The sequence below is a fragment of the Cebus imitator genome, unplaced genomic scaffold, assembly GCF_001604975.1.
Source record: "Cebus imitator isolate Cc_AM_T3 unplaced genomic scaffold, Cebus_imitator-1.0 Scaffold54, whole genome shotgun sequence".
Lineage (NCBI taxonomy): Eukaryota > Metazoa > Chordata > Mammalia > Primates > Cebidae > Cebus > Cebus imitator.
The window spans coordinates 8,412,418-8,434,563 of record NW_016107369.1 but is presented as its reverse complement, the minus strand read 5'-3'; the positions used below and the strand labels follow the sequence as shown (position 1 = coordinate 8,434,563).

The 22,146-nt window shown below is 42.7% G+C and overlaps 1 protein-coding gene across 1 annotated transcript in view; it reads right to left on the bottom strand.

The window, feature by feature from the left end:
• The window catches only part of MAP3K9 (mitogen-activated protein kinase kinase kinase 9), an 89,484-nt gene that overhangs the window by 11,392 nt on the left and 55,946 nt on the right, over positions 1-22,146 (bottom strand). Inside the window, exons 4-9 of the mRNA XM_017528760.2 lie at positions 12,438-12,586; positions 11,341-11,516; positions 5,930-6,170; positions 3,852-3,974; positions 2,360-2,513; positions 25-93 (exon numbers count right to left, since the gene is read on the bottom strand). Of these exons, the coding sequence (XP_017384249.1) occupies positions 25-93; positions 2,360-2,513; positions 3,852-3,974; positions 5,930-6,170; positions 11,341-11,516; positions 12,438-12,586 (912 nt within the window). The remainder of the gene's footprint in view (positions 1-24; positions 94-2,359; positions 2,514-3,851; positions 3,975-5,929; positions 6,171-11,340; positions 11,517-12,437; positions 12,587-22,146) is intronic.

The following is a 22,146-nucleotide window of genomic DNA, read 5'->3' as shown; positions in this document are numbered from 1 at the left end:
TGGAAGGGTGAAGATGAGACTCACCCCAAGTGGAAATGTGGAGATTCTGATGGGGTACTTAAACCATTAGCTTTCTCACGCCTCTGAGGGGATCTTCAATGAATAAACAGAATCAGTAGCAGGCAATGGAGGGCACATTCAGCTCAGCCTCTCCCACACCACAACACCCAAGGCTGCACTCACACTACATCGCCAGCTGCCTTCCCACTGTCCAGCTGCAAAGCCCACACCATGAAAGGATCTTAACAAGATGGTCCTGTTTAAGCCACGACAGGCCCAGGACAAAGATCCCTGGGCAGCTGCAGCATAGTTGCAGGGGGCCTGTGAATCCACAGATACCCAAGCCGTCTATAGACAGGTATGCATGTTTTGGACAAATACGTATTTTTTTTTAAAAGAATGAGGATGCAAAACTCACTTAACATTACTGAATTCAAAACGGCTTTTGGTCATCACATATTTTCTTTAGTCAAAAGGTACTAAAACTAGAAATATTATCATATAGAAGTTCTCAAAATTTCATTAAAGAGGTCTTCACTCAAGTCTGGGTAGAATATACTTTTATTTCTTCAATGGGAACTGAGAATCATGAAAAAAGTCAGTCATGTATTTTTTTAATTCTTTCAAAAGTTTGTGAGGAAGAAAAAAATTCCAAAGTTAACATTTTGCAATGTGAAATAAAGATAATTTACTACCAAGACAAAAAAAAAAAAATCTTTAAATGAAGCAGAACCATAGGAATTGTTAAAATCCATAGCCAGCCCGGTGAACTCTATCTGGAATCACATTAATGTCAAGAAATATCAAGAGACTCAGGGTGACTGAGTTTCTCAGACCCAGCTCAACCCCACTCTAGCCTAGGGCTCAAAGGACAAACTAGAGAGCTCTCACTTAAAACGTAGTGGAAGAATCTGCCATCCCCCAAGGATTCCATTGCTGGAGTCTTACACAGCTGAGGTAGTTTGCCCTACATATCTAAACTTTCTGCTCAAAGGTATCTAGTGACTTCCAAAGCCTAGCTTCAGAGAGTCAATCCTTTATGAATAAAAGTGTTATTTTTACCTTCAGCTCAGATCTGACATGGGAAAGTAACAGATTTTGGACATGAAATCTTAGTATTTAAAGGACTACCAAGGCCATTTGCAGGTTCAGGGCACGTGTAAGGCTAATACTCAACCTGAGAAGCTCTTTAGAAAGTCACTAAAAAACGCAGAAGGAGACTACTGGCTATCCTTGCACATATTTAATAGAAACATCAAGAAATACTGTGCCAGCTTCTAACACCCAGAATGTGAAGTATAAATGGTTCCACCCATTCTTTGGGTATGATGTAAAATTGCATGAGAAGCAGTAAGTGTCATCACAGCTAATATCTACATATGCTCACTATGGGCCAGCTCATCCTCTCTGCACTCACAAAGATGAACTTATTTAATCCTTGCCTCAACTCCATGAGACAGGTAATAATGTTATCCCATTTATAAATTAGAAAACATAAGATCACACAGCTAGGTGTGGTGGCGCCAGGGTTTACGCCCAGGCAGTCTGGTGCCAGAGTCAAAGATCTTCACTACTACACTATGAGTGCATATCCTGTGAAGAACTGAGGCTCAAGGGAGAATCTGACCCCTAGGCTTCAAGCCCACAAGTGAGAACATAGGCACATTCAAAGCTCTCAGCCCCCTTGTGCCCTGCCCAGAGGAGGCCATCATATATGGGAGTGTGGTAATGGGGTAAGGCCAGAAAGAAGTTTTAGCGGCCCTGGAGTTATATACAACTGCACTACCAGGGCTACCTGCCCCTGCTTCAGGAAGAGCCTCTAGGCAAGAGAGTCCTGTAAACTTCTGCTCTTTCTTCTCTTTCTTCTGCATGAATGCTTTAAGAAAGAAGAGCCAAGTTTAAGCAGAACACTCTGGCAAAACTTTTTACATTTGGTTCATGCTTGGGCTACTCGCTACCTTCAGAGGTTGGCAAACTACAGGTGGTGGGTTAAACCTTGCCAGCCACTTGCTTTCCTAAGGTTTTACTGGAACATAGCCATGCTCATTCATTTACATATCGCCCATGTCTACGGTGGCTTCTGTGCTCGAATAGTGGAGCTGAACAGTTGGGATAGGGACATAGGAATCACAAGCCTAAAATAGGTGTTATCTGGTTCTTTATGGAAAAAGTTTTCCATGCCTATCCTAGGAGGTTCTGGGAACAAGGAGGTTGAAAAACTGTTGTAATGATTAAGAAGCTTGTAATTTCTCAGCAAGTGTTCAAACAGATGACAGAGAAAAAAAATATTTCACATCATATGTTTAAATGGTGCATCCATCTTCAAGTGAGAAAGAATTTCATGTCATCTGGCACTTACCCTTCATCTCCTGAGGCAAGCTCCTTCTGACCAAGCGTCCCTGGCCCCCACGTCCGCCCCTTCTTCTTTGGAGCCCTCTTCTCCTCCTCCTCCCCTTCCTCCTTTGGGATGACTGAGCTCCTGCCCCAGGTTTTGCTGCTTTCACCTGGTGTCACTGTGAATAACAAGGGTTGGACAGGATCTAGAAAATGGACAGACAGGGCTCCCCCAAACTAGCCTCTACACCACCAGACACACACACACATTTGGAGCTGCAGGGAAGTCAGACCTTATCAAAAACTCTGTGCCCAAGTGGAACCTTCCAGGAAAGTAATGGAGTTCTCAGCCATCAATCATTTTGCTCTCTCACAGTATTAAAGATGGAAACACTTCTTCAGTTTTCACAAATCCAATGAAAAGCTAGGGCTTAGGCCAGCCACCAGAGTTCCAAACAGATCTGACTTAAGGAACTTGTTTTGTTGGGTGGGATTGGATTGTGAGCAAATAAGGAGGCAGGTGAAGGGGGAAAAAAAAGACAAGGGGTAAGGAAGGTGTGGAAATGCAGAAATTCTTGGAAAGAAAGGGCAGAGAGGGAAGAAAATGAGGAGTTCAAGGTTATGGCAAAGGAACTCAGGAGTAGGAGAGGGGAAGGAACAGGCCTAGAGTAAGAGAGATAAGAGAGGAGGAATATTTTTCTGACATTAATACCTGGGAGCAAGCGTTGAGACCCAAATGCCCCAGGGATTGTGCTTATATCATCGATGAGCAAAGTGAGATAGTTACCAAAACACAAAGAGTTGAAGGGGCTGAGGCAAAATATGGAGTATATGGAAGCTGCCATAGCCAACTGCAGCCACATGAAAAAAGAAACCCACTGATTTGATTTCATTTTTAAAGGAAAAGTAGAAATCTTGGATTTTTAAATAAAATCTCTCTGACTTTAAATCAGGGAAATGAATTCAGTCACATATAGGTGTATATTCACACACACATACACTTATATGTATGTGTGAGTATATTTTTTTAAGCAAATACTGCAGCAAAGATAAAACTGGTCCAGATTTGGCCTATTATAAAGTCTTTGGCAAGTTTCCTTAGGGTCTATACTTTGAAAACAAAACCCTTTCTTGGGAAGCATGGACGAAAGAAAAACAATGATGCCCCAAATATGACAAAGAGTGTGCTGGGTTCTCAGGCCAGGTAGCAACCCGTATCTACATCACAAACCAGTCTCTAAATTGCTTTGTGAACCACTAAAGATCCCACGAGTACCCACAAATCCCTTTGCTGATATGTGACTAAAAGGTAGAGGAGGCACTAGTAAAGTTAATGGAGAGAGACAAGGGGGAGGGCTAAGGGTTTGCGTACATATGTGCATGTATATACACATTGTCGAGGAGAGGTGGCAGAAGTTATGGATGGAGCAAGCCTGGACCAGTCGGTGGCTGGACAGAGCAGGGGACAGGTGCCCCTGGTGTGTTCTGGCCCCAGCTAATTTGGGAAACAGTCTCACACTGGATGGCTCGAAGACGAGGAATGATGGTGGGACTTGCAGGAGGACTGGAGCGGCTGTTGATAAGACTCTTCCTTTTATCCATGGTTGGGGAAGCCTGCACTGTGAACTTGTGCTGGAAATCTGCTTGGGGAAAGACAAACACGTGTATGCATTAAAATTTCCCATAAGCAAATTCATATAAGAAATCTGACATTCCTCAGCATTCTTGAGGGACAGGCCCCAGTTTCCTGAAAAGCTCTTTGTTCACCTGGGAAATGTTCTCTTTTAGAATCATCTCTTTTTCCCAAGGGACATGGGGAGAGGAATGTATGAAAAGATGGAAAATTCACTGTGCAAGTGAACTTCATTAGTGAGCTTCAGAAAGCTGTCTATATAATGAATATAGATCGAGCAATTATGTACTAAGAATAGCTTTTTAGCTCATGAGATATGGTTGATTATTCTAGGAAACTTAACTTAAAATGATTGGTTTTACATAATCTATTATCAGATAGATTTGGTCCTCTTTACTCAAGGACCGAAGCAGGGAGACTGACTCTCCTCACTAAGTGCAGACAGAGCAGCACATCAACAACTAGCTGTTGTGGGAACCTAGGGCAGTGAGAGAGCTGGAACAAATGGCTCCAATTCTGACACATTCCAAAGGAAGTTACGGTTCAGCATAAAGAATGTAAAACTTTAAGCTCTGAATTTCTGAGTTGCAGTCTCCTCTTCTATCAAAGAGGTATATTAAACAGCTGCCTGCTTGCACCTATATCTCCCCATTAGACTGTGATCTCCCTGCAAGTGGGAACTATAGCTTTTCTATCCGCATCCCAGCATGCAACAATATGCTGGCACATGCTAGATGCTCAAGGGGCGCTTAAAGACTCCATGCTGCCCGAAAAGGAAAAATAAATGTGCAGCAAGGAAACCAGCAAACACAGCTCATGAACATATTCACTCAACTGCACGGAATGAGTTCCTTTATGTGTACTTAAGCCACCATTCTAGTGCTTAACATCATCTGCTCCTGCCCCTATTAGACCATTCTTTCTTTGTTCCTTACACTTCTAATAAGCCTGCTTTCTAGGGCCTTATAGACTTAGAATACAATGAATATTTTTATCCACATCAACACACATTTTAGCATTCAGCTCCCTCCATGGATACATTACACACCACAAAGATTCTAATTCCTAGTTTTATATTTCTTTATATCTTCCCCAAGGCTGTAATATAATAAATGTACCTTTATTCACTTGATGTGTGTGTCTGAAAGGCCACATGTAAATCTTACCATGTAAATTCGTATATACTAAGCCTCTTGGTTTAACCTTATCATGTAAATTCTTATTACATTCAACCTAATCTCAGTTAGAGAACTTATTAAAGAAACCTCGATCAGGCACGGTGGCTCACACTTGTAATCTTGGCACTTTGGAAGGCCAAGGTGGGTGGATCACTTGAGGTCAGGAGTTCGAGACCAGTCTGGCCAACATGGTGAAACCCTGTCTCTACTAAAAATACAAAAATCAGCCAGGCATGCTGGCGCACACATGCAATCTCAGCCACTTGGGAGCCTGGGGCAGGAGAATCGCTTGAACCCAGGAGGTGGAGGTTGTAGTGAGCCAAGATATTGCCATTGCACTCCAGCCTGGGAAGCAAGAGCAAAACTCCATCTCAAAAAAAAAAAAAAAAGAAACTTAGAGACAAGTTATTTTGCAGAGCCAGCACTTCTTGTGTCTCACACATGCACACCATGGAATGCTCCCCCTCAACTTCATGCTTCCTTCTCCAGGTTTGCCTAAGGTGAGATGTGCCCCTGTGAGCCACCAGGCTTCTAGCAGCCTGGACCTTGCCAGGCTGTCCTCACTTTATATTCTGTGTTCACTCACATGCAACAATTTCCCTGGAGTGGGGTAGATTTTCAGCACGCCAGTCTTTCCATTGGACAGAATGGCCCATTTCAAATAGGCTAGATTTTGAGCCCCAGGGTGTCATGTTTCCAAGCTCAGTTGCGGGCTCCCACAAACCCTCTGCCACACCAGCTTCTTGCCCTCCTCCAACTTCCCAGCCAGTTCCTGGCCACTGACCGGAAGGAAGGCTGATGCGGTTGCCGTCCTTGAGCTTCAGCCGGCTCTTCCTGAACTTGCCCTTGCGTTTCTTCACCCGGGGCTTCTCCTGGCACAGCTGGTGGATAATGATGTTGAGCTCCCGTTCTAGGATGTCAATCTCCCGCTCGGCCAGCTCCTGCTCCCGACGCCGCAGCAGTTCCTCCTGGTTCTTCTGCTGCAGTGCAGCCCGAGTCAGCTCCTCCTCCCAGGTGCGAAGTTCCTGCAGGATGGGCAGAATCATCAGAGAAAAGACTGGGGTGTTCAGTGCAGAGGGGCACTGGATTGAGGCCTGAGAGCTCCCAGAGGGCTCATGGCAACCTGGAGAGCTCTCCTATGATGCTCAGTAGAGAGAGAGGGGGGACTTGATAGCTGGTAAATGTACACCAGATCACCTTGAATGGTGGGGAAAGGAAGGCTCAGAACAGCCATACTGAGTGGACAGTCAGAGAAGCTAAAGCCATAGGCCAGGCCCGAGAGATGGGGGCTGACAGTTTCTAGTTAATCCTTCCTCCTTCATTAAAATTGCCTGTGATTAAATATAGAGAGAGGTTTGAATAGAAAATATAATCATGTATTTATTTACAGACTTGGTTCTATTTTATTTATTTATTTAGAGACAGCACCTCATTCCATCACCCAGGCTGGAATGCAGTGGCGCGATCTCAGCCCACTACAACCTCCACATCCCTGGTTCAATGATTTTCATGCCTCAGCCACCCAAGTAGCTGGGATTACAGGTGTGTGCCACCAAACCTAGCTAATTTTTTGTATTTTTAGTAGAGGTTAGGTTTTACTAAGTTAACTAGGCTGGTCTCGAACTCCTGGCCACCTGCCTCAGCCTCTCAAAGTGCTCAGATTACAGGCATGAGCCACCGTGCCCAGCCTAGATTTTTCTATTATATAAAAGATGTTTTTTAAACCAGTGCCGACTTAATCCAGCTTCAAATGTATCTACTATACATAAATCCTCCTCCAGGCAACACCTAACGATCAAATAAAAATGTATTTCCAGGGTGGCTGCTCAAAAGGTATGTGAGACATGTCATCTAAATCTTTACGTTCACTTGGGGAATGAATCCACTGAGGTATGTGGTTTCAACTTGCACTGTATCTTAAAGGGCAATGATGTGCTCTGGAAGAATCATGAAAGCATAGCAAGGGAAAAAGAGAACATTTCCTGAGGTCTTTTTCAGGCACTTGCTCTAGAACCAAATTCGGCTGCTGCTCTGTCACACTCCCCTGAAACAAACCATTAATGAGCACAGGAGATGTCACCCCAGAGCAGGCCGGGCCCTTGCAAAACCTGAAGAACAGCCAGTCACACTGCTAGGGGGAAGAGTTGAAGCCAGAAAGCTAGAGGGTGGAACTGGGACAAAGTCCCATTTGGAATTGCCTCTTGTGACCCAAGAACAGTCCCTTTGTCCTGCTCTGAGAATGGAAGTAGGAGCCACATTAGATGGCAGAACCTCTGCCCTACCTCCCCTTTATCCTTCTGCATGAGTTCATAAGTGAGCCCAGCACTAAATTCCTGGAAAGAAGGGAGAGGGTATAGAACAAGGAAACAGGAAAGAAAACAAAGCATGTCTAGAAAAGTTTTAAATCTAGAATTTAAACTGTTCACACTGGTTACCCTGGATCTACGATTAAAGTAGGGTGCTGGGTAGAACTTGAGAGAGCCATGTCTAAAAAAGCAGGATATTTCTTCAATAAAGGAGTCACAGCAACACTTCTGTAGTTGAAACCTAACTTCTCAATGGAATACTCACTAGAAGTAACCATTTCTGGATTAAAACAAAATAGTGTAGAAAGGGAACCAAGAGCTAGAAAACAAGCATGTGAACCCATATTGGAGAAGCTGAGCAGCATGTGAACACTGGAAGAGAGGAAAGAGATCAAGAAATGAATATAATATTCTGATGCTATAAACTCCCCATTCAGCTTGTCTTCCATCCCCATGAGAACGTCAAAATAGCCATAAAAGTGATAGACAAAAAGAAGGCCAGGCGTGGTGTCTCATGCCTGTAATCTCAGCACTTTGGGAGACTGAGGCAGGTGGATCACCTGAGGTCGGAAATTTGAGACCATCCTGGCCAACAAGTGAAACCCCATCTCTACTAAAAATACAAAAATTAGCTGGGTATGGTGGCAGGTGCCTGTAAGTCCTGCTCTTTGGGATGCTGAGGCAGGAGAATCACTTGAACCCAGGAGGCGGAGGTTGCAGTAAGCCAAGATCACGCCACTGCACTCCAGCCTGGGTAACAGAGCAAGACTCTGTCTTTTTTTTTTTTTTTTTGAGACGGAGTTTCACTCTTGTTACCCAGGCTGGAATGCAATGGCACGATCTCGGCTCACCGCAACCTCCGCCTCCTGGGTTCAGGCAATTCTCCTGCCTCAGCCTCCTGAGTAGCTGGGACTACAGGCACGCGCCACCATGCCCAGCTAATTTTTTGTAGTTTTAGTGGAGACGGGGTTTCACCACGTTGACCAGTCTCGATCTCTTGACCTCGTGATCCACCCGCCTCGGCCTCCCAAAGTGCTGGGATTACAGGCGTGAGCCACCGCGCCCAGCAAGACTCTGTCTTAAAAAAAAAATAAAAAATTAAAACAGTGATAGAAAATAAATGAGAAAATAATTAGCACATTGAAAAGTGTCTGGCACGTGGTAGGTGTCCAGTGGCTGAATAACTATCAAGTCAATAAATTAATGAATAGAACTAATAATAGGAGACTGAGTGCAATTTTATGAATGCAATCCTTCTTTATGGGAACACAGATTTATTGTAAGTTCCGGAGAGTTGAACCTGAACTTCTGAACTACTTCTTCCTTGATGAAATAAACCTCACACTAATTGTGCGCCCTCCAAATCCTTTGTTTCCCTGTCCCATGACTTTGTTTTCATTACCAAAAGAACAAAAATTCATGGAAGATGTAGAAAAAATATTCCTCTTCGGTTTATTTTGCTGTTATGTGTAAAAGTTTAAAAGTCAAAGCTAATTTCAAGTTTTCCAAGTCATCATCTCCTGCATGCTCTTATCTAAGGGATGTTTAGCTCTAAGCCTCTCTCTTTAATGGAATGCAAATACCAGATGACACCAATGCATTCTCACAATAATACTCAGAAGCGGTAGGTTGATCCAACCTGAGGAATTAGCTGAATCACAGGGTAAATCAGGATATTTGTGGAGTATATGCCTATGACACCATTCACCTGGAAGACACTCAAACATGGTGTGTCTTCTACTTGGGCAACACCTATTTGGGTTGCACAGTTTGCAAATCACATATTCCACATACAGAATGAGTTAAGAAAAATCTCTCCAGAGAGAAAGCTCATTATACATCTTACTCTCACTTACCAAACAACAAGCCTTCTAATAGAGAGACATCCTAGCATCGTGGCTAAGAGCAAGGACTCTGGAACAAAGTGCCTGTTCAGGTCCCAGCTTCACCATCATTACAGTGTGGCCTTGGGCAAGTTAATATGGACATCACATGTAATATGGAGTTAATAGCACTGACATCATTGAAACAGACAACTATTATCTTATTAAATAAGATAATTCATATAAATTATAAGGAAGCATGGCGCACAGCACATGCTGTACAAATGTTAGCTTTTATAAGAATGAATTTGACTCCTGGTGACTACTTACTGACAAAATCCAACCTTCATTTTTCTTACTGGCTGTTACCCTTATAATTTCATCAATTAAAGGAAAGATAATCAAGAGTCAGTGACTCAGCAGTCAAAACTAAACAAAACTAAACAAAACAAAAAATGGTCAGCAACTCCGGGGATTCTTCTAGCTGGAATAGTATTTAGTGAGAGGAAGAGTCTTTGGTAATCATTCTGCTCAACAGTCAGTGCAGGTCCACCCACCAGGGTCCCTAAAGAGTCATTTTAAGTTTGCTCCATTCTTCTAGAGAATGCTTTTTGACCTGGCAAACAGTAATGTGTTCAGAATTGCCATATTCCATAAAAAGAGTTTATTAACTTCAAATCAGCTCCAGAAATTATGTGCAAGTCATTTGTGTAAGGGAACAAAAATGATATTTGATATGGTTTGGCTGTATCCTCACCTAAATCTCATCTTGAATTGTAGTTTCCATAATTTCCATGTGTCCTGGGAGGGACCAGGTAGAGATAATTGAATCACGGGGGTAGTTTCCCCCATCCTGTTCTTGTGATAGTGAATTCGTTCTCACGAGATATGATGGTTTTATAAGGGGCTTCTCCCTTCACTGGGCACTTATTTTTTCTTCTTCCTGTCATCATGTGAAGAAGGGCCTGTTTGCTACCATGACTGTAAGTTGCTGAGGCCTCTCCAGCCCTGTGGAACTGTGAGTCAATTAAACCGCCTTCCTTTATAAATTAACCAGTCTTGGGTGTGTCTTTATTAGCAGCGTGAGAATGGACTGATAAAATATTACAAAGAATATAGGTTTTTGGAATCAGAAGACCCACATTCAAGATTCTGCTTTTCCACTTACTAACTCTGTTACTTCAGGCAAGTTGCCAATCCTCAGCTCTGAGATGGAAACAATAATAACACCTGTCCTACACACTGATGGCAGGAGCCACAGGACTTCCGGATAAAACCAATAAAAAAGGTTTCATCAAACTTTTCAAGTGGAAAAAGTGGGAAACCATAAAGCCATAAACAATTTTAGCTATCATTATTATCATATGGCTATTAACATCCCAAATTCCCATAGTGCAGAGTGAGAAAAGAAAAAAGAAATTAACCAAATCTATAAAGACTTCACTTTTGCCCCTGGCTACATCCCTTAGATTTAGTTCTGCGCCTATATAAGCAATATAGCTGCATGTGACTGGCTTCACCTGTGTGTATACTGACTGCTAGGGGACACACTGAGGGAATGGAAAGGGGCCAATTAGGGAATGGCCACCGAAACAAAAAGACAGATCTCTGGTAGGGTAGGAGTCTCTGAACTCCCTGGTTGGTTTGAGCTTGAAATACTTTTCATAAAAACATGAAAAATGCCACACAATTTCAGACCCATGGTATTTTTAGCTGATATTCTATTTCTGATTCTGATGTCAAAAAGACACTGGAGGATGTTCTGATAACTATCCTCAAGGTTGAAGTGTCCCTGTATCAAGTTAACCTTCCTCTAGAAGTCCATTAGAGAATCATGAAATATTTCCAGAACCTCTCATATTTCCAGCTGGCAGGGTGAGACATCCCACTGGTAACTGTTCTTCTCTGGTTCAGACAATTAAGTAGACACCAAGCAGGAAGGTGGGCATGCTAGAATCAGGGTGGTCAGTCAGACCCAGTCCAGAGGCCCCAGTGGATGAGGTCTACTAATTCAATGCATATCTTTTTTCTTTTCGTTTTGTTGTTGTTGTTGTTGTTGTTTTTACCTTTTCTTTGGCCCTGAGTTGGTCAAACATCTCCTGAATCTCATGTTTCCAGTCATCCTGCAGGCAGTGGAAGGAGTCCTTGGGCATTTCAAAGAAACCAGACTCCTCTATGGTGGTTAGCTGGTCCAGGATATTCGTGAAAGATGGTCGTGAGTGGGGATCAGGGTTCCAACAGTCTGAACAGAACATGCGGATACACAGAGAGTATGAGTGGATAGAGGCAAACATATAAGACTTAGGCTATTACATGGCCTCACTTTCCAGAAAACTACTTCTTACTTCTTCCAGAAACAGAGATCAGAACTTAGATAACCTGAAATAGGGCTCAGGAAGTAAACCAAGCTGCCCACCATTACAACCATAAAGAGTGAAAATGGAAATAAGGTGCAGCAGTTTGTTATTCATTCCATTCTGGCTGTTAATTAAGAATAAGAAAAGTGAGCCCAAAGAGTTTTCTTGTACAAAGCACTGCCATAACACAATTTACCACGCTACTACCTGATTCAAGAACAATGAGGAACCATGCCCTGGGCCTCAGTTTCCCATAAATAAACGAGTTAGCCCTTCTCCAACCACAATGGGGTGATGAGGAGGAGAGGATGAAAAGCATTCTAGTGGGAGTCAGGGAAAGTGAATTCTACCTAATCGCAGCTCAGCCACTCCCTAATGGGGCGGCCACCCATCTACTCAACTTCGCTTAGCTTTAGTTTCCTTACTTACAAAATTATGGGGTTTGACTAGATGACTTTTAGAGTTCCTTCTCCTCAGATGTTCTTCACTTCTCTTAAGGCACTCAGAGGTCCTGACATAAAAGTTGCTATATTTTCTGATTTTGCATTAGATAAGAATATGCTGAAGTAGTGCCTTGCAGGCTTTTGTTACTAATTTAACTTCTACCGTCCCTGCAGATGTGACCCGCTTGAAGCAGGGTGTGGACGTCATCTTGAAGAAGATAGTTGCCCATAGGATTCCTCCTTAGGTGACTAAAACTTTATCACCTCTTTCAATAATCAATCTCATAGAATTGGCCAAACTTTACCCAGTGCTTATAAGAAAGCAAAGTGTCTCCAGCTTGGTTCAGACCAGGGGTTACTTACCTTCCATGAGTTTGGCAAAAGGTTCTGGGCATGTAGAAGGAATAGGAAGGGCGAGTTTGTTCATGGCCACTCCATAGGCAACTGCTAAGCCATCAATGCCTCGAAAGGGCACCTCACCAGTCAGCAACTCCCAAAGCAGCACCCCATAGCTAAGGAGAGGAAGAAGACAGAAGCCATGTAATAAACCTCAGGTACAACTTAACTCCAATAGCTCATGAGGCTTTTCTGAGCAGCCCACATTCTCCCCAACATATAGCAAGACTAATGAAATAGAAATACTAATGTGATCATAAAGGGAAGCCATAAAGCCTACTAGCTAAAAGCAAAATCTCTGGAGTGAAGAACACTAGGTTTTCGAGTATTCTTCCATACTTCCTTACCTATATGACCTTGCGCAAGGTACGCCTCTCTAAGCCTCTAATTCCTCATCTGTAAAGCACAAATAACACTATCAGTCTGGCTAGGCTAATGTTTAATTAAATGAGCTACTATAATGTTTTAATAAGTGCCCAATGGCCATAGCTCTTTTGTTATCCTTATTGTTTTTTTGTTTTTTGAAATGGAGTTTTGCTCTGTTGTTCAGACTGGAGTGCAGTGGCGCAATCTTGGCTCACTGCAACCTCTGTCTCCCGGGTTCAAGAGATTCTGCTGCCTCCACCTCCCGAGTAGCTGGGATTACAGGAGTGCGCCACCATGTCTGGCAAATTTTTGTATTGTTAGTAGAGATGGGTTTTCACCACATTGGCCAGGCTGGTCTCTCAAACTCCTGACCTCAAGTGATCCTCCTGCCTCAGCCTCTCAAAGTGCTGGGGTTACAGGCATGAGCCACCACACCTGGCCTATTGTCACTATTATTAATGAAATAAACTGGGAGAAAAGACAGCCTCCCAAGTATAAATTTTTTTGTTTTAAGAAAACTTCAGCTTTTGTCACAGATACATTTTTTTCCCCAAAGTGCTAGGATTAACAGATATATATATTGTTTTAGCTTTATAAAAAGCAGAGAGCTAACCACTGAAAGCAGATTTTGTTCTATAAAACATTTCTTTACTTTGGGAGGCCGAGGCGGGTGGATCACGAGGTCAAGAGATCGAGACCATCCTGGTCAACATGGTGAAACCCCGTCTCTACTAAAAATACAAAAAATTAGCTGGGCATGGTGGTGCGTGCCTGTAATCCCAGCTACTCAGGAGGCTGAGGCAGGAGAATTGCCTGAACCCAGGAGGCGGAGGTTGCGGTGAGCCGAGATCGCACCATTGCACTCCAGCCTGGGTAACATGAGTGAAACTCCGTCTCAAAGAAAAAAAAAAAAAAGATTTCTTTAAATGCCCACTAAGTTGAATAGATTTCTGTGGGCCCGGATCAGTGTGAGTGGGTCCTTAACCAAGATCTTTGTCTAATTCAAAGGGAAAAGTTTCACAAGGGTAGACCATATCAGTAGAACAGAGCAGCACATCAGCTGTGAGAACTTCAGTGTGCCCTCTCTATCTTTCAAGTCCACACAAAGAATTTCTTTTCTCGTGTCCCATGAGTCAGTGAATGTGGAGTACAAAGCTTAATGAAAGAATTAGTCTGTGAATTCACCATCAGAACCAGACACAATCACACAGCACTCGGTCCTTCCAGGAATAAGTCAAGACAAGAAACCATATGGCTATGAATAGTTAGAAGAATGGCTCTCCTTATGTTTTCAACACCAAACTCAACAATAGTTTTGCAACCAGCAACAAAGGTCATATTAATTTAAAAAATAATAATAGGCTGGGCATGGTGACTCATATCTGTAATCTCAGCACTTTGGGAGGCCGAGACAGGCGGATCACTTGAGGTCAGGAGTTCAAGACCAGCCTGGCCAACATGGTGGAACTCCATCTCTACTAAAAATACAAAAATTAGCCAGATGTGGTGGTGCATGTCTGTAATCCCAGCTACTGGGAAACTGAGGGAGGATGATTGCTTAAATCCAGGAGTCAAAGGCTGCAGTGAGCCAAGGTTGCGCCAGTGGACTCCAGCCTGGGAAATGGAGTAAGACTCTGTCTCAAAATAACTAATAATAATAATAATAAACCCAGTAGCTTCTTATTATGAAACCTCATATGTGAAGAATGCTGAGGTATTTTACAAAGATCACTGTGTATCTCTACAACAGTTACGATAGGTATTATCAACATTTTGCACATGAGGAAAGCAAGTTTTAGACGTGTTTAATAGCATATTACTAAGGGCATACACAGAGTACATCATGGTGGGCCCAGACCAATTCCCAATTTCTTCTCCCTAGAATGCCCTCTACCATTTCTCTGCTTGGTAAACTCTAATCATCTTTCAAGATCTGACTCAAATGTCTCACCATTTATTCATTCATCGGATGATGGCTTTACCCCAGTGAGGCTTTCAAATACTATCATTTTCTTTAAGCATTTTGCCAGGAAAAAACAAAAAGCCTAGTAGCCAGTTGGTCTTGATTTGTCTAGACAAGGAGATGGATTTTAGTTTGGAGGCTGATGAGAATAGTGTTGGACACTTTAGGATGCCTTTCCAACATCCCCAGGTGTTACTCAGCTGTTTGGGCTGCCATATATTGTAGTTGTTTGTCTGCCAGCCTATGGGCTCCTAAAGAGCAGGGAGAGTTGTTTTTAATCTTAGCATTCTCAGGGCCTAGCCCAAGCTCTGGTACACAGGAAACACTCATAGATATGTGAGTGGGTGGGTGCGTGGGTACAGAAGTGAGTGCTTGGTCAGACAGTCCTGCAGGCTAGAGTAAAACCCAAACACCATCAAAACTGCAGTTTCCTGAGAAACCTTTCATGTGACTTATCCAGGTAGTGGTCATGCTGGGGAGCCTCTACCAAGTGACCTCCAGGAACTCTCAGCCCTGCTGACCAGATTCTTAGGTCAGAGCCACTGTTATCCTCCATTGCTTGCTCTTGGAATTAATGCCCACCTCCAACCTGGAGAATAAAAACCAAAGGTCGCACAGAGCCCTTTTCTCCTAGCCAGGCAAAGACGGTTGGTATCTGGACCCTAACTACCTGGAAAGATCATAGAGTGCTTCAAAGACCCAAATATGTCCTGTTTGTGTCCCTGCAACCTTTCTGTGACAGTTTTCACACTGAGCTCTAAGCGTCCTGTGAAGGTGTCTCAGACCACCTGGAAGCAGTCGGGAGTGGGGTGGAGAGGGGACTGGGACTGGCCCCATTATCTCCAGCCAGGGCAGCTCTACTCTTACCTGGCCTGTTTCTTTGTTCGTCTGCATTCTATCCCATTTCAGGGGTTCCACAGCTAAAAGGAATGTGAGAACATAGGCAGAATGCTACCAGAGAAAGATCTAAACAGACTTGAGTCAAATGCCTGGATTCTCTTAACAGCTATGTGCCCTTAGGGAAGCAAGTTCACCTCTCCAAACCTCAGTTTCCCCATCCTGACAACAAAGACAGCAATACTGACCTTGCAGAACTGTTACAAGGAATCACTAACACCAACAACTACCCCTTGTCCAGAAATTACCATCTATGACTATCTATGGCTAGCAGCACTGTGGCTTCTTGGACAGGGCCTGAAATGAGAATGTGTCTGAGGAGGCTTATGTCGAGCTACAGTGTTGGTAACAGCTGAGGGACACTGGCATTCAGAGAAGAAGGCTTTCTGAGGCTGACTAAACTGGTTTTCCTCTGCCAATGTCCCTCTTTATCTCTACAATGGAAGGCGGGTGATATAAATGAAGACTTGGTATTCCGTTGGCAGGAAAAAAGACTGCAGAAATTAAAGAGAAATAAAAGTTTACATGGATCTAAGCTCCGGGGAGAGGTGGACAGTAGGGATTTACCTGAGGTTTAGCCAACTTAGTTCCCCTCCAAAGATTAAAAGGTCAATAAGTCCTTTGACGACCATCTGCAAGCAGCCTGGAAGAACCCACTCAGCTAAGTCATCACTGCCTCTGAGTCCCCGCTCAGCTAAGTCACTGCCTCTGAGTCCCCGCTCAGCTAAGTCACTGCCTCTGAATTCCTCCCCACAACACAGACCCACCAGCTCCCCCAGTGCAGCCAGTAATTTCCTAAAAGCCCTCACTGCCTAACCCAATTCTCAGAGGATTTACTCTTGAGTCAATAATTAACCACCTCCCAAGGCTTGGTAATCCCTTCAACCATTTCCTAGAGTCAGAGGTGTAGGAGGGGTATTTGGTTTTTTTTTCCAAGTGAGGAAAAGTAGACAGCCACCTTTCTTGACAAAAGGCACAGCAACTTCATGCTTGTCCTGGGCCAGAGCTCTATTTCATAGTAACCTGTACCATCTCTAGACTGTCAGCTCAGCTCAGGGTCCATGCACTGAAAGGAGGGGACCAGTCTCCCTTGAATGAGGTGGGCTGAGGAATGTCTTGAACTTGGTAATTATCTGTGACCCCACATTCCACATTCCAGGAACCACACTGTTTAATAGTCTTTGGCAAAGATAATTGAACTGATGTATGTGAAAGGGCTTTGTAAACTGAAAGTAGCATGTAATTCTTTTTGTTATGAACTGAACCCTCATTCAAAATGATATTTATTAACATATATGTAATATATATATTGATAGACTTACTGACATAACAACATATTTATTAATGTGGTAATATGTTCATGCTATATTACATTCAAAAAGCAACTTACAAAACAGAGAGATCCCACTAGGGATAAGCAGACGGGCATATGAATAGGAGTAAACACACCAAAATATCAATACACATTATCTCTATAAGTGGGTTCATGGTGATTTTCTTTCCCTGTCTCTTCTTTCTTGTTTATACATATTTTCAAATTTTTTTTCTATAGAAAACATTTTACTATTGTAATTTTTTAAACTTAAAATGATTAAGAAAATGCCTCCACCTCATCCCACATCCAACAGGCAAGAAGGTCTTGTGGGACAATGCCCTCTGACTGAAGCCACTGCTGTACCCACACAGCACAAAGAAAGGTAAAGATTTCAGCAATAGCCTTCTTGAGGCAGTCCCCAGTCCAAGCAGATTGGGAAACTTACATAGTTGAGAATCCAGCCCTTTATCATCTCACCCTCCATCACAGCAGGAGAACTTTAGAAGCACACTCAAAAAGCAGGACGACAAACCAGTTGGTCCTGGGCACTATGGAATAGCAGAGGCGCAGAGGCCCCCAGCCCTGGATGAGTTCCAGGAGGGGCAAGGTGTGGGGCACTCAGGCTCAGCCAGTACCTGGCACAGGGCAAGCATTCCACAAACGCTTCTTGAATGAGTCAGTGAGTTACAAGTCAGTTTGGGAAACAGCTTTGTACCAAGTTCCTAGGCATGCCCTGCCCCTCCCTGGGACACCCTGCTGGGCCCTAGGCATGGTGGGCTGATCATTCAGAAAGAGGCTGCCTTGAGTGCAGGAACAAGAGCATACAGATGGTGGCATAACTATAAGCACAGATTTTCACTACACACATATCTAGTTCTAATCATAGCTTTATGTCTGCCACCTGGGTGAACTTAGGCACATGACTGAAACTGTCTGAGCCCAGTTACCTCATCTATAAAATGGAAATAATAATCCCCACTTTTGGAGATTCTTGTGAAGAATATAAAATATTTATAACATTACCACAGAACCCAGCCCTTAAGCATTTGTAGGTGGTAACAACAGTTACCAGCGTACAAGCATTGCTTTATGTACAGCACTGGGCACACATCTTCCTCTGCTAAAGGTGAGAAACCATTTAGAGCTACTTAGATGGATAGGTTTGAGGAAGGAGGAATGAAGGGCCCATTTAGTGGATTATAAATTGTACCTTGAAGGAAATCCTGCAGCATAGAAGCTAAGACAGCTAGGGAGGAGGGTGAATTGTGTTTTCAAACCACGATCATCAGCCAAACTGTGTCAGGAGGCCTAAGTCCTGGGAACAAATTTAGACTAGAGAAACTAGAGACCTACTGGCAGACCATGTGGCAGTATCCAAGATACATCATCCAAAGTGCTTTTGATTTGAGGTTTACCTCCAAGCAATTTCCTCTAGAGAGTAGAATAATTTTATCAGATGCCTCTCACCAGAGGCTCTTCAAGTCTACTTTTAGGATCATGGTTATAGGGCAAGACCTAGAGGTTAGTCTTATAATAAGGATACTTAGGTTAAAAGCTGAAAGGTCTTGCCCTTATTCTTTTGGTGGAGAAAAAAGTTCTGTAATGGCCTTGTCCTTCCCTATCTACCATTTCTGTCATCCTGAGAAGACTCCGTGTGGGGCATCTGTGCTTTCCCTTCCCACTGGGAACATGCTTGGATACGTGACACAACTCTGTCCAAATCATCGCCAGCAGAAACCTCTGGAGTGTGTGACAATAAAACCTGGGCAATTTCAGGGTTAGTCTGGGAGAAGAAACCTAGTAGGAATATTGGACGTAGATAACAATCATGTTGCTGAGAAGTCATAGTTTTCCATTAAGAAACGCAAGAGAAAGCTGAGTGTGACAAGTGGCTGCTTGTCCCCTCAAAGCCACTCTTCCTGCTTTTCCATAGTGAGAGCTTTAGTGGGGCACACAGTTGTCCAGCTAGAACATACATTTGTCTGCCTCCCTTGGAGCCAGGTGTGCCCACATAACCAAGTGCAGGCAAATGGGGAGTGCAGAGATGTGTACAACTTCTGGATGGTCTCCAAATTAAGATAAACTGTGCTTGACATGAATAAGCTCTCCTTCCTCTTTTACGAAAACTGTAATACACATGTAACAGTCGCCCCATTTAACCATTTGGTCAAGGTCAGTGCACTGGGGGAATCTAAAAGAACCTAGGTTCCTAAAAGATCTCATGAGACACAGTTGCCCTGCCAGCCTGGACTATCTAGACTAGTTCTTGAAAGAGAATATACTTCTATCTCATTTAAGCCTCCATATCTGCAGGCCTCTTTGTAATAGCAGCTTAGCTTAATTAATGTATTAGTTAATCTCATTAGCATATGGTCAAGCAATGAAAGTGTTAAACTGAAACATGAAACTGCTGATTTTATACATCAAAAATAGCTGAGTATCAGTATACAACTCAACTTAATGAGATCAGGTCAGATAGTACAAGGAAAGTTAAACTCATTTCTTCTCATTAGCTACTTCACCCTGTAATTAGTGCATGGTAAAATAAGATTCAATATACAGATGCTACAAAACATCACTGAGAAAAGTTAAAGGAGTTCTAAATAAATGGAAAGATATCCCATGATCACGGACTGGACAACTTACTAAGATACCTATAGGGCCACGCACAGTGACTCACACCTCTAATCCCAGCACTTTGGGAGATCAAGGCAGATGAATAGCTTGAGCCCAGGAGTTCGAGACTAGCCTGGACAACATGGCGAAACCCTGTCCCTCCAAAAAATAGAAAAAGTGGAGCATGCCTGCAGCTCCAGCTACTTAGGAGGCTGAGGCAGGAGGATCAACTGAGCCTAGGAGGTCAAAGCTGTGGTGAGCCATAATCACACCACTGCACTCCAGCTCAAGCAAGAGTGAGACTCTGTCTGGGGCGGGGGGCAGGGAGGAAGATGTCAATGGTCCACAAAGCTACAGATTTGATGCAATTCCCATCAAAATCCCAGCCATCTATTTTGTAGAAATTAACAAAATTATCCCAAGATTTATTAAATGCAAAGGACTCAGAATAGCCAAAACAATCTTCAAAAGAACAAAGTTGGAATCGCATCTCCTAATTTCAAAATTTACCACAAAGTCATACCAATTAAGAAAGGGTGGGGGCCGGGCGCAGTGGCTCACGCCTGTAATCCCAGCACTTTGGGAGGCCGAGGGGGGTGGATCACAAGGTCAAGAGATCGAGACCATCCTGGTCAACATGGTGAAACCCTGTCTCTACTAAAAATACAAAAAATTAGCTGGGCATGGTGGCGCGTGCCTGTAGTCCCAGCTACTCAGGAGGCTGAGGCAGGAGAATTGCCTGAACCCAGGAGGCGGAGGTTGCGGTGAGCCGAGATCGCGCCATTGCACTCCAGCCTGGGTAACAAGAGCGAAACTCCGTCTCAAAAAAAAAAAGAAAGGGTGGTATTGGCATAAGGACAGACATAGATTAATGGAGTGGAACCGAGAATCTAGAAATAAACCTTCATATTTCTCGTAAATTGACATTTGATAAAAGTGACCAGACAAATAATTTGACGGGAAAAAATAGTCTTTTCAATAAATGGGGCCAGAATAACTGAATAGCCACATGAAAAATAATGAAGTTGGACCCCTACTTCACACCACATACAAAAATTAAGTCAAAATGGATCAGAGACATAAATGTAAGAGCTAGATTATAAAACTCTTAGAAAAAAAAATATAGATGTACAAGTCTTCATGACTTTGGATTAGGCAATGCTTTTTAGATATGACACAGATGACAAAGTAAACTAGACATCATCAAAATTAAGAACACTGTTTCAAAGACTAGCCCTAAGAAAGTGGAAAAACAATCTACAGAATGGAAAAAAATATTTGAAAATCATTTTTCTGACAAGAGAACAGAAAGAACTCTTTCAGCTCAACAATAAAAAGACAAGTATATCCGAGTCATAGCATCCCCCAAAAAAATTAAAAAAAAAAAAAAGAAAATTAAAAAAAAAGACAAATATTCTAATTTTTAAATTGGCAAAGGATTTGAACAGACATTTGTTCAGGTTCAAAGATATAATTAGTCAATAAGTACATGAAAAGATACTCAACATCATTAGTCATTTAGTGAAATGCAAATAGAAATCACAATAAAATACTATTTCCCATCCACAAGGATGGACATGGTAACTTTTCTTAAAAACACAGATAATAACAAGTATTGGAAAGATGTAGTGAAACTGGAACATTCATACATTGGGAATGGGAATATAATAAAATGGTATAGTTATGATGATAAAGTTTGGTGGTTCCTCAAAAAGTTAAACACAGAACTGCTACATGATTAGCAATTTCACTCCTAGATATAGATCCAAGAAAAGTGAAAAAATATGCTTACACAAAAGCTTGTGTTGTACACTAGTGTCCACAGTAGCATTATTCATAACAGCCAAAAAGCAAAACCCCCCAAATGCCCATCAACTGACGAATGGATAAACAAATATGGTCTATCCATACAATGGAATATTAGTAAGCCTTTTTTTCTTTTTTATTAAAGCAATTAATTCAAGATATTAAGCCTTAAAAAAGAAATTAAATTCTGATACAAGATACAACATGGATGAACCTTGAAAACATTATGCTAAATGAAAAAAGCCTAGTCACAAAAGACCACACATGGTATGATTCCATTTCTGTGAAAAGTCCAGAATAAGCAAATTCATACAGATAGAAAGTAAATTAGTGTTTGCTAGGGAGTAGAAGGAAGAAGGATTAGGAAATGGCTGATAATACATATGGGGCTTCTTTTTTGGGTAATAAAAAATGTTCTGGAAATTGGCCAAGCACGGTGGCTCACGCCTATAATCCCAGCACTTTGGGAGGCTAAGGTAGGCAGATCAGTTGAGGTCAGGAGTTCGAGACCAGCCTGGCCAACACAGCAAACTCCCATCTCTACTAAAAATATAAAAATTAGCCAGGCATGGTGGCATGCACCTATAATCCCAGCTACTTGGGAGGCTGAGGCAGAAGAATCGCTTGAACCTGGGAGGCAGAGGTGGCAGTGAGCTGAGATTGTGCCACCGCACTCCAGCTTGGGAGATAGAGTGAGGCTCCAACTCAAAAAA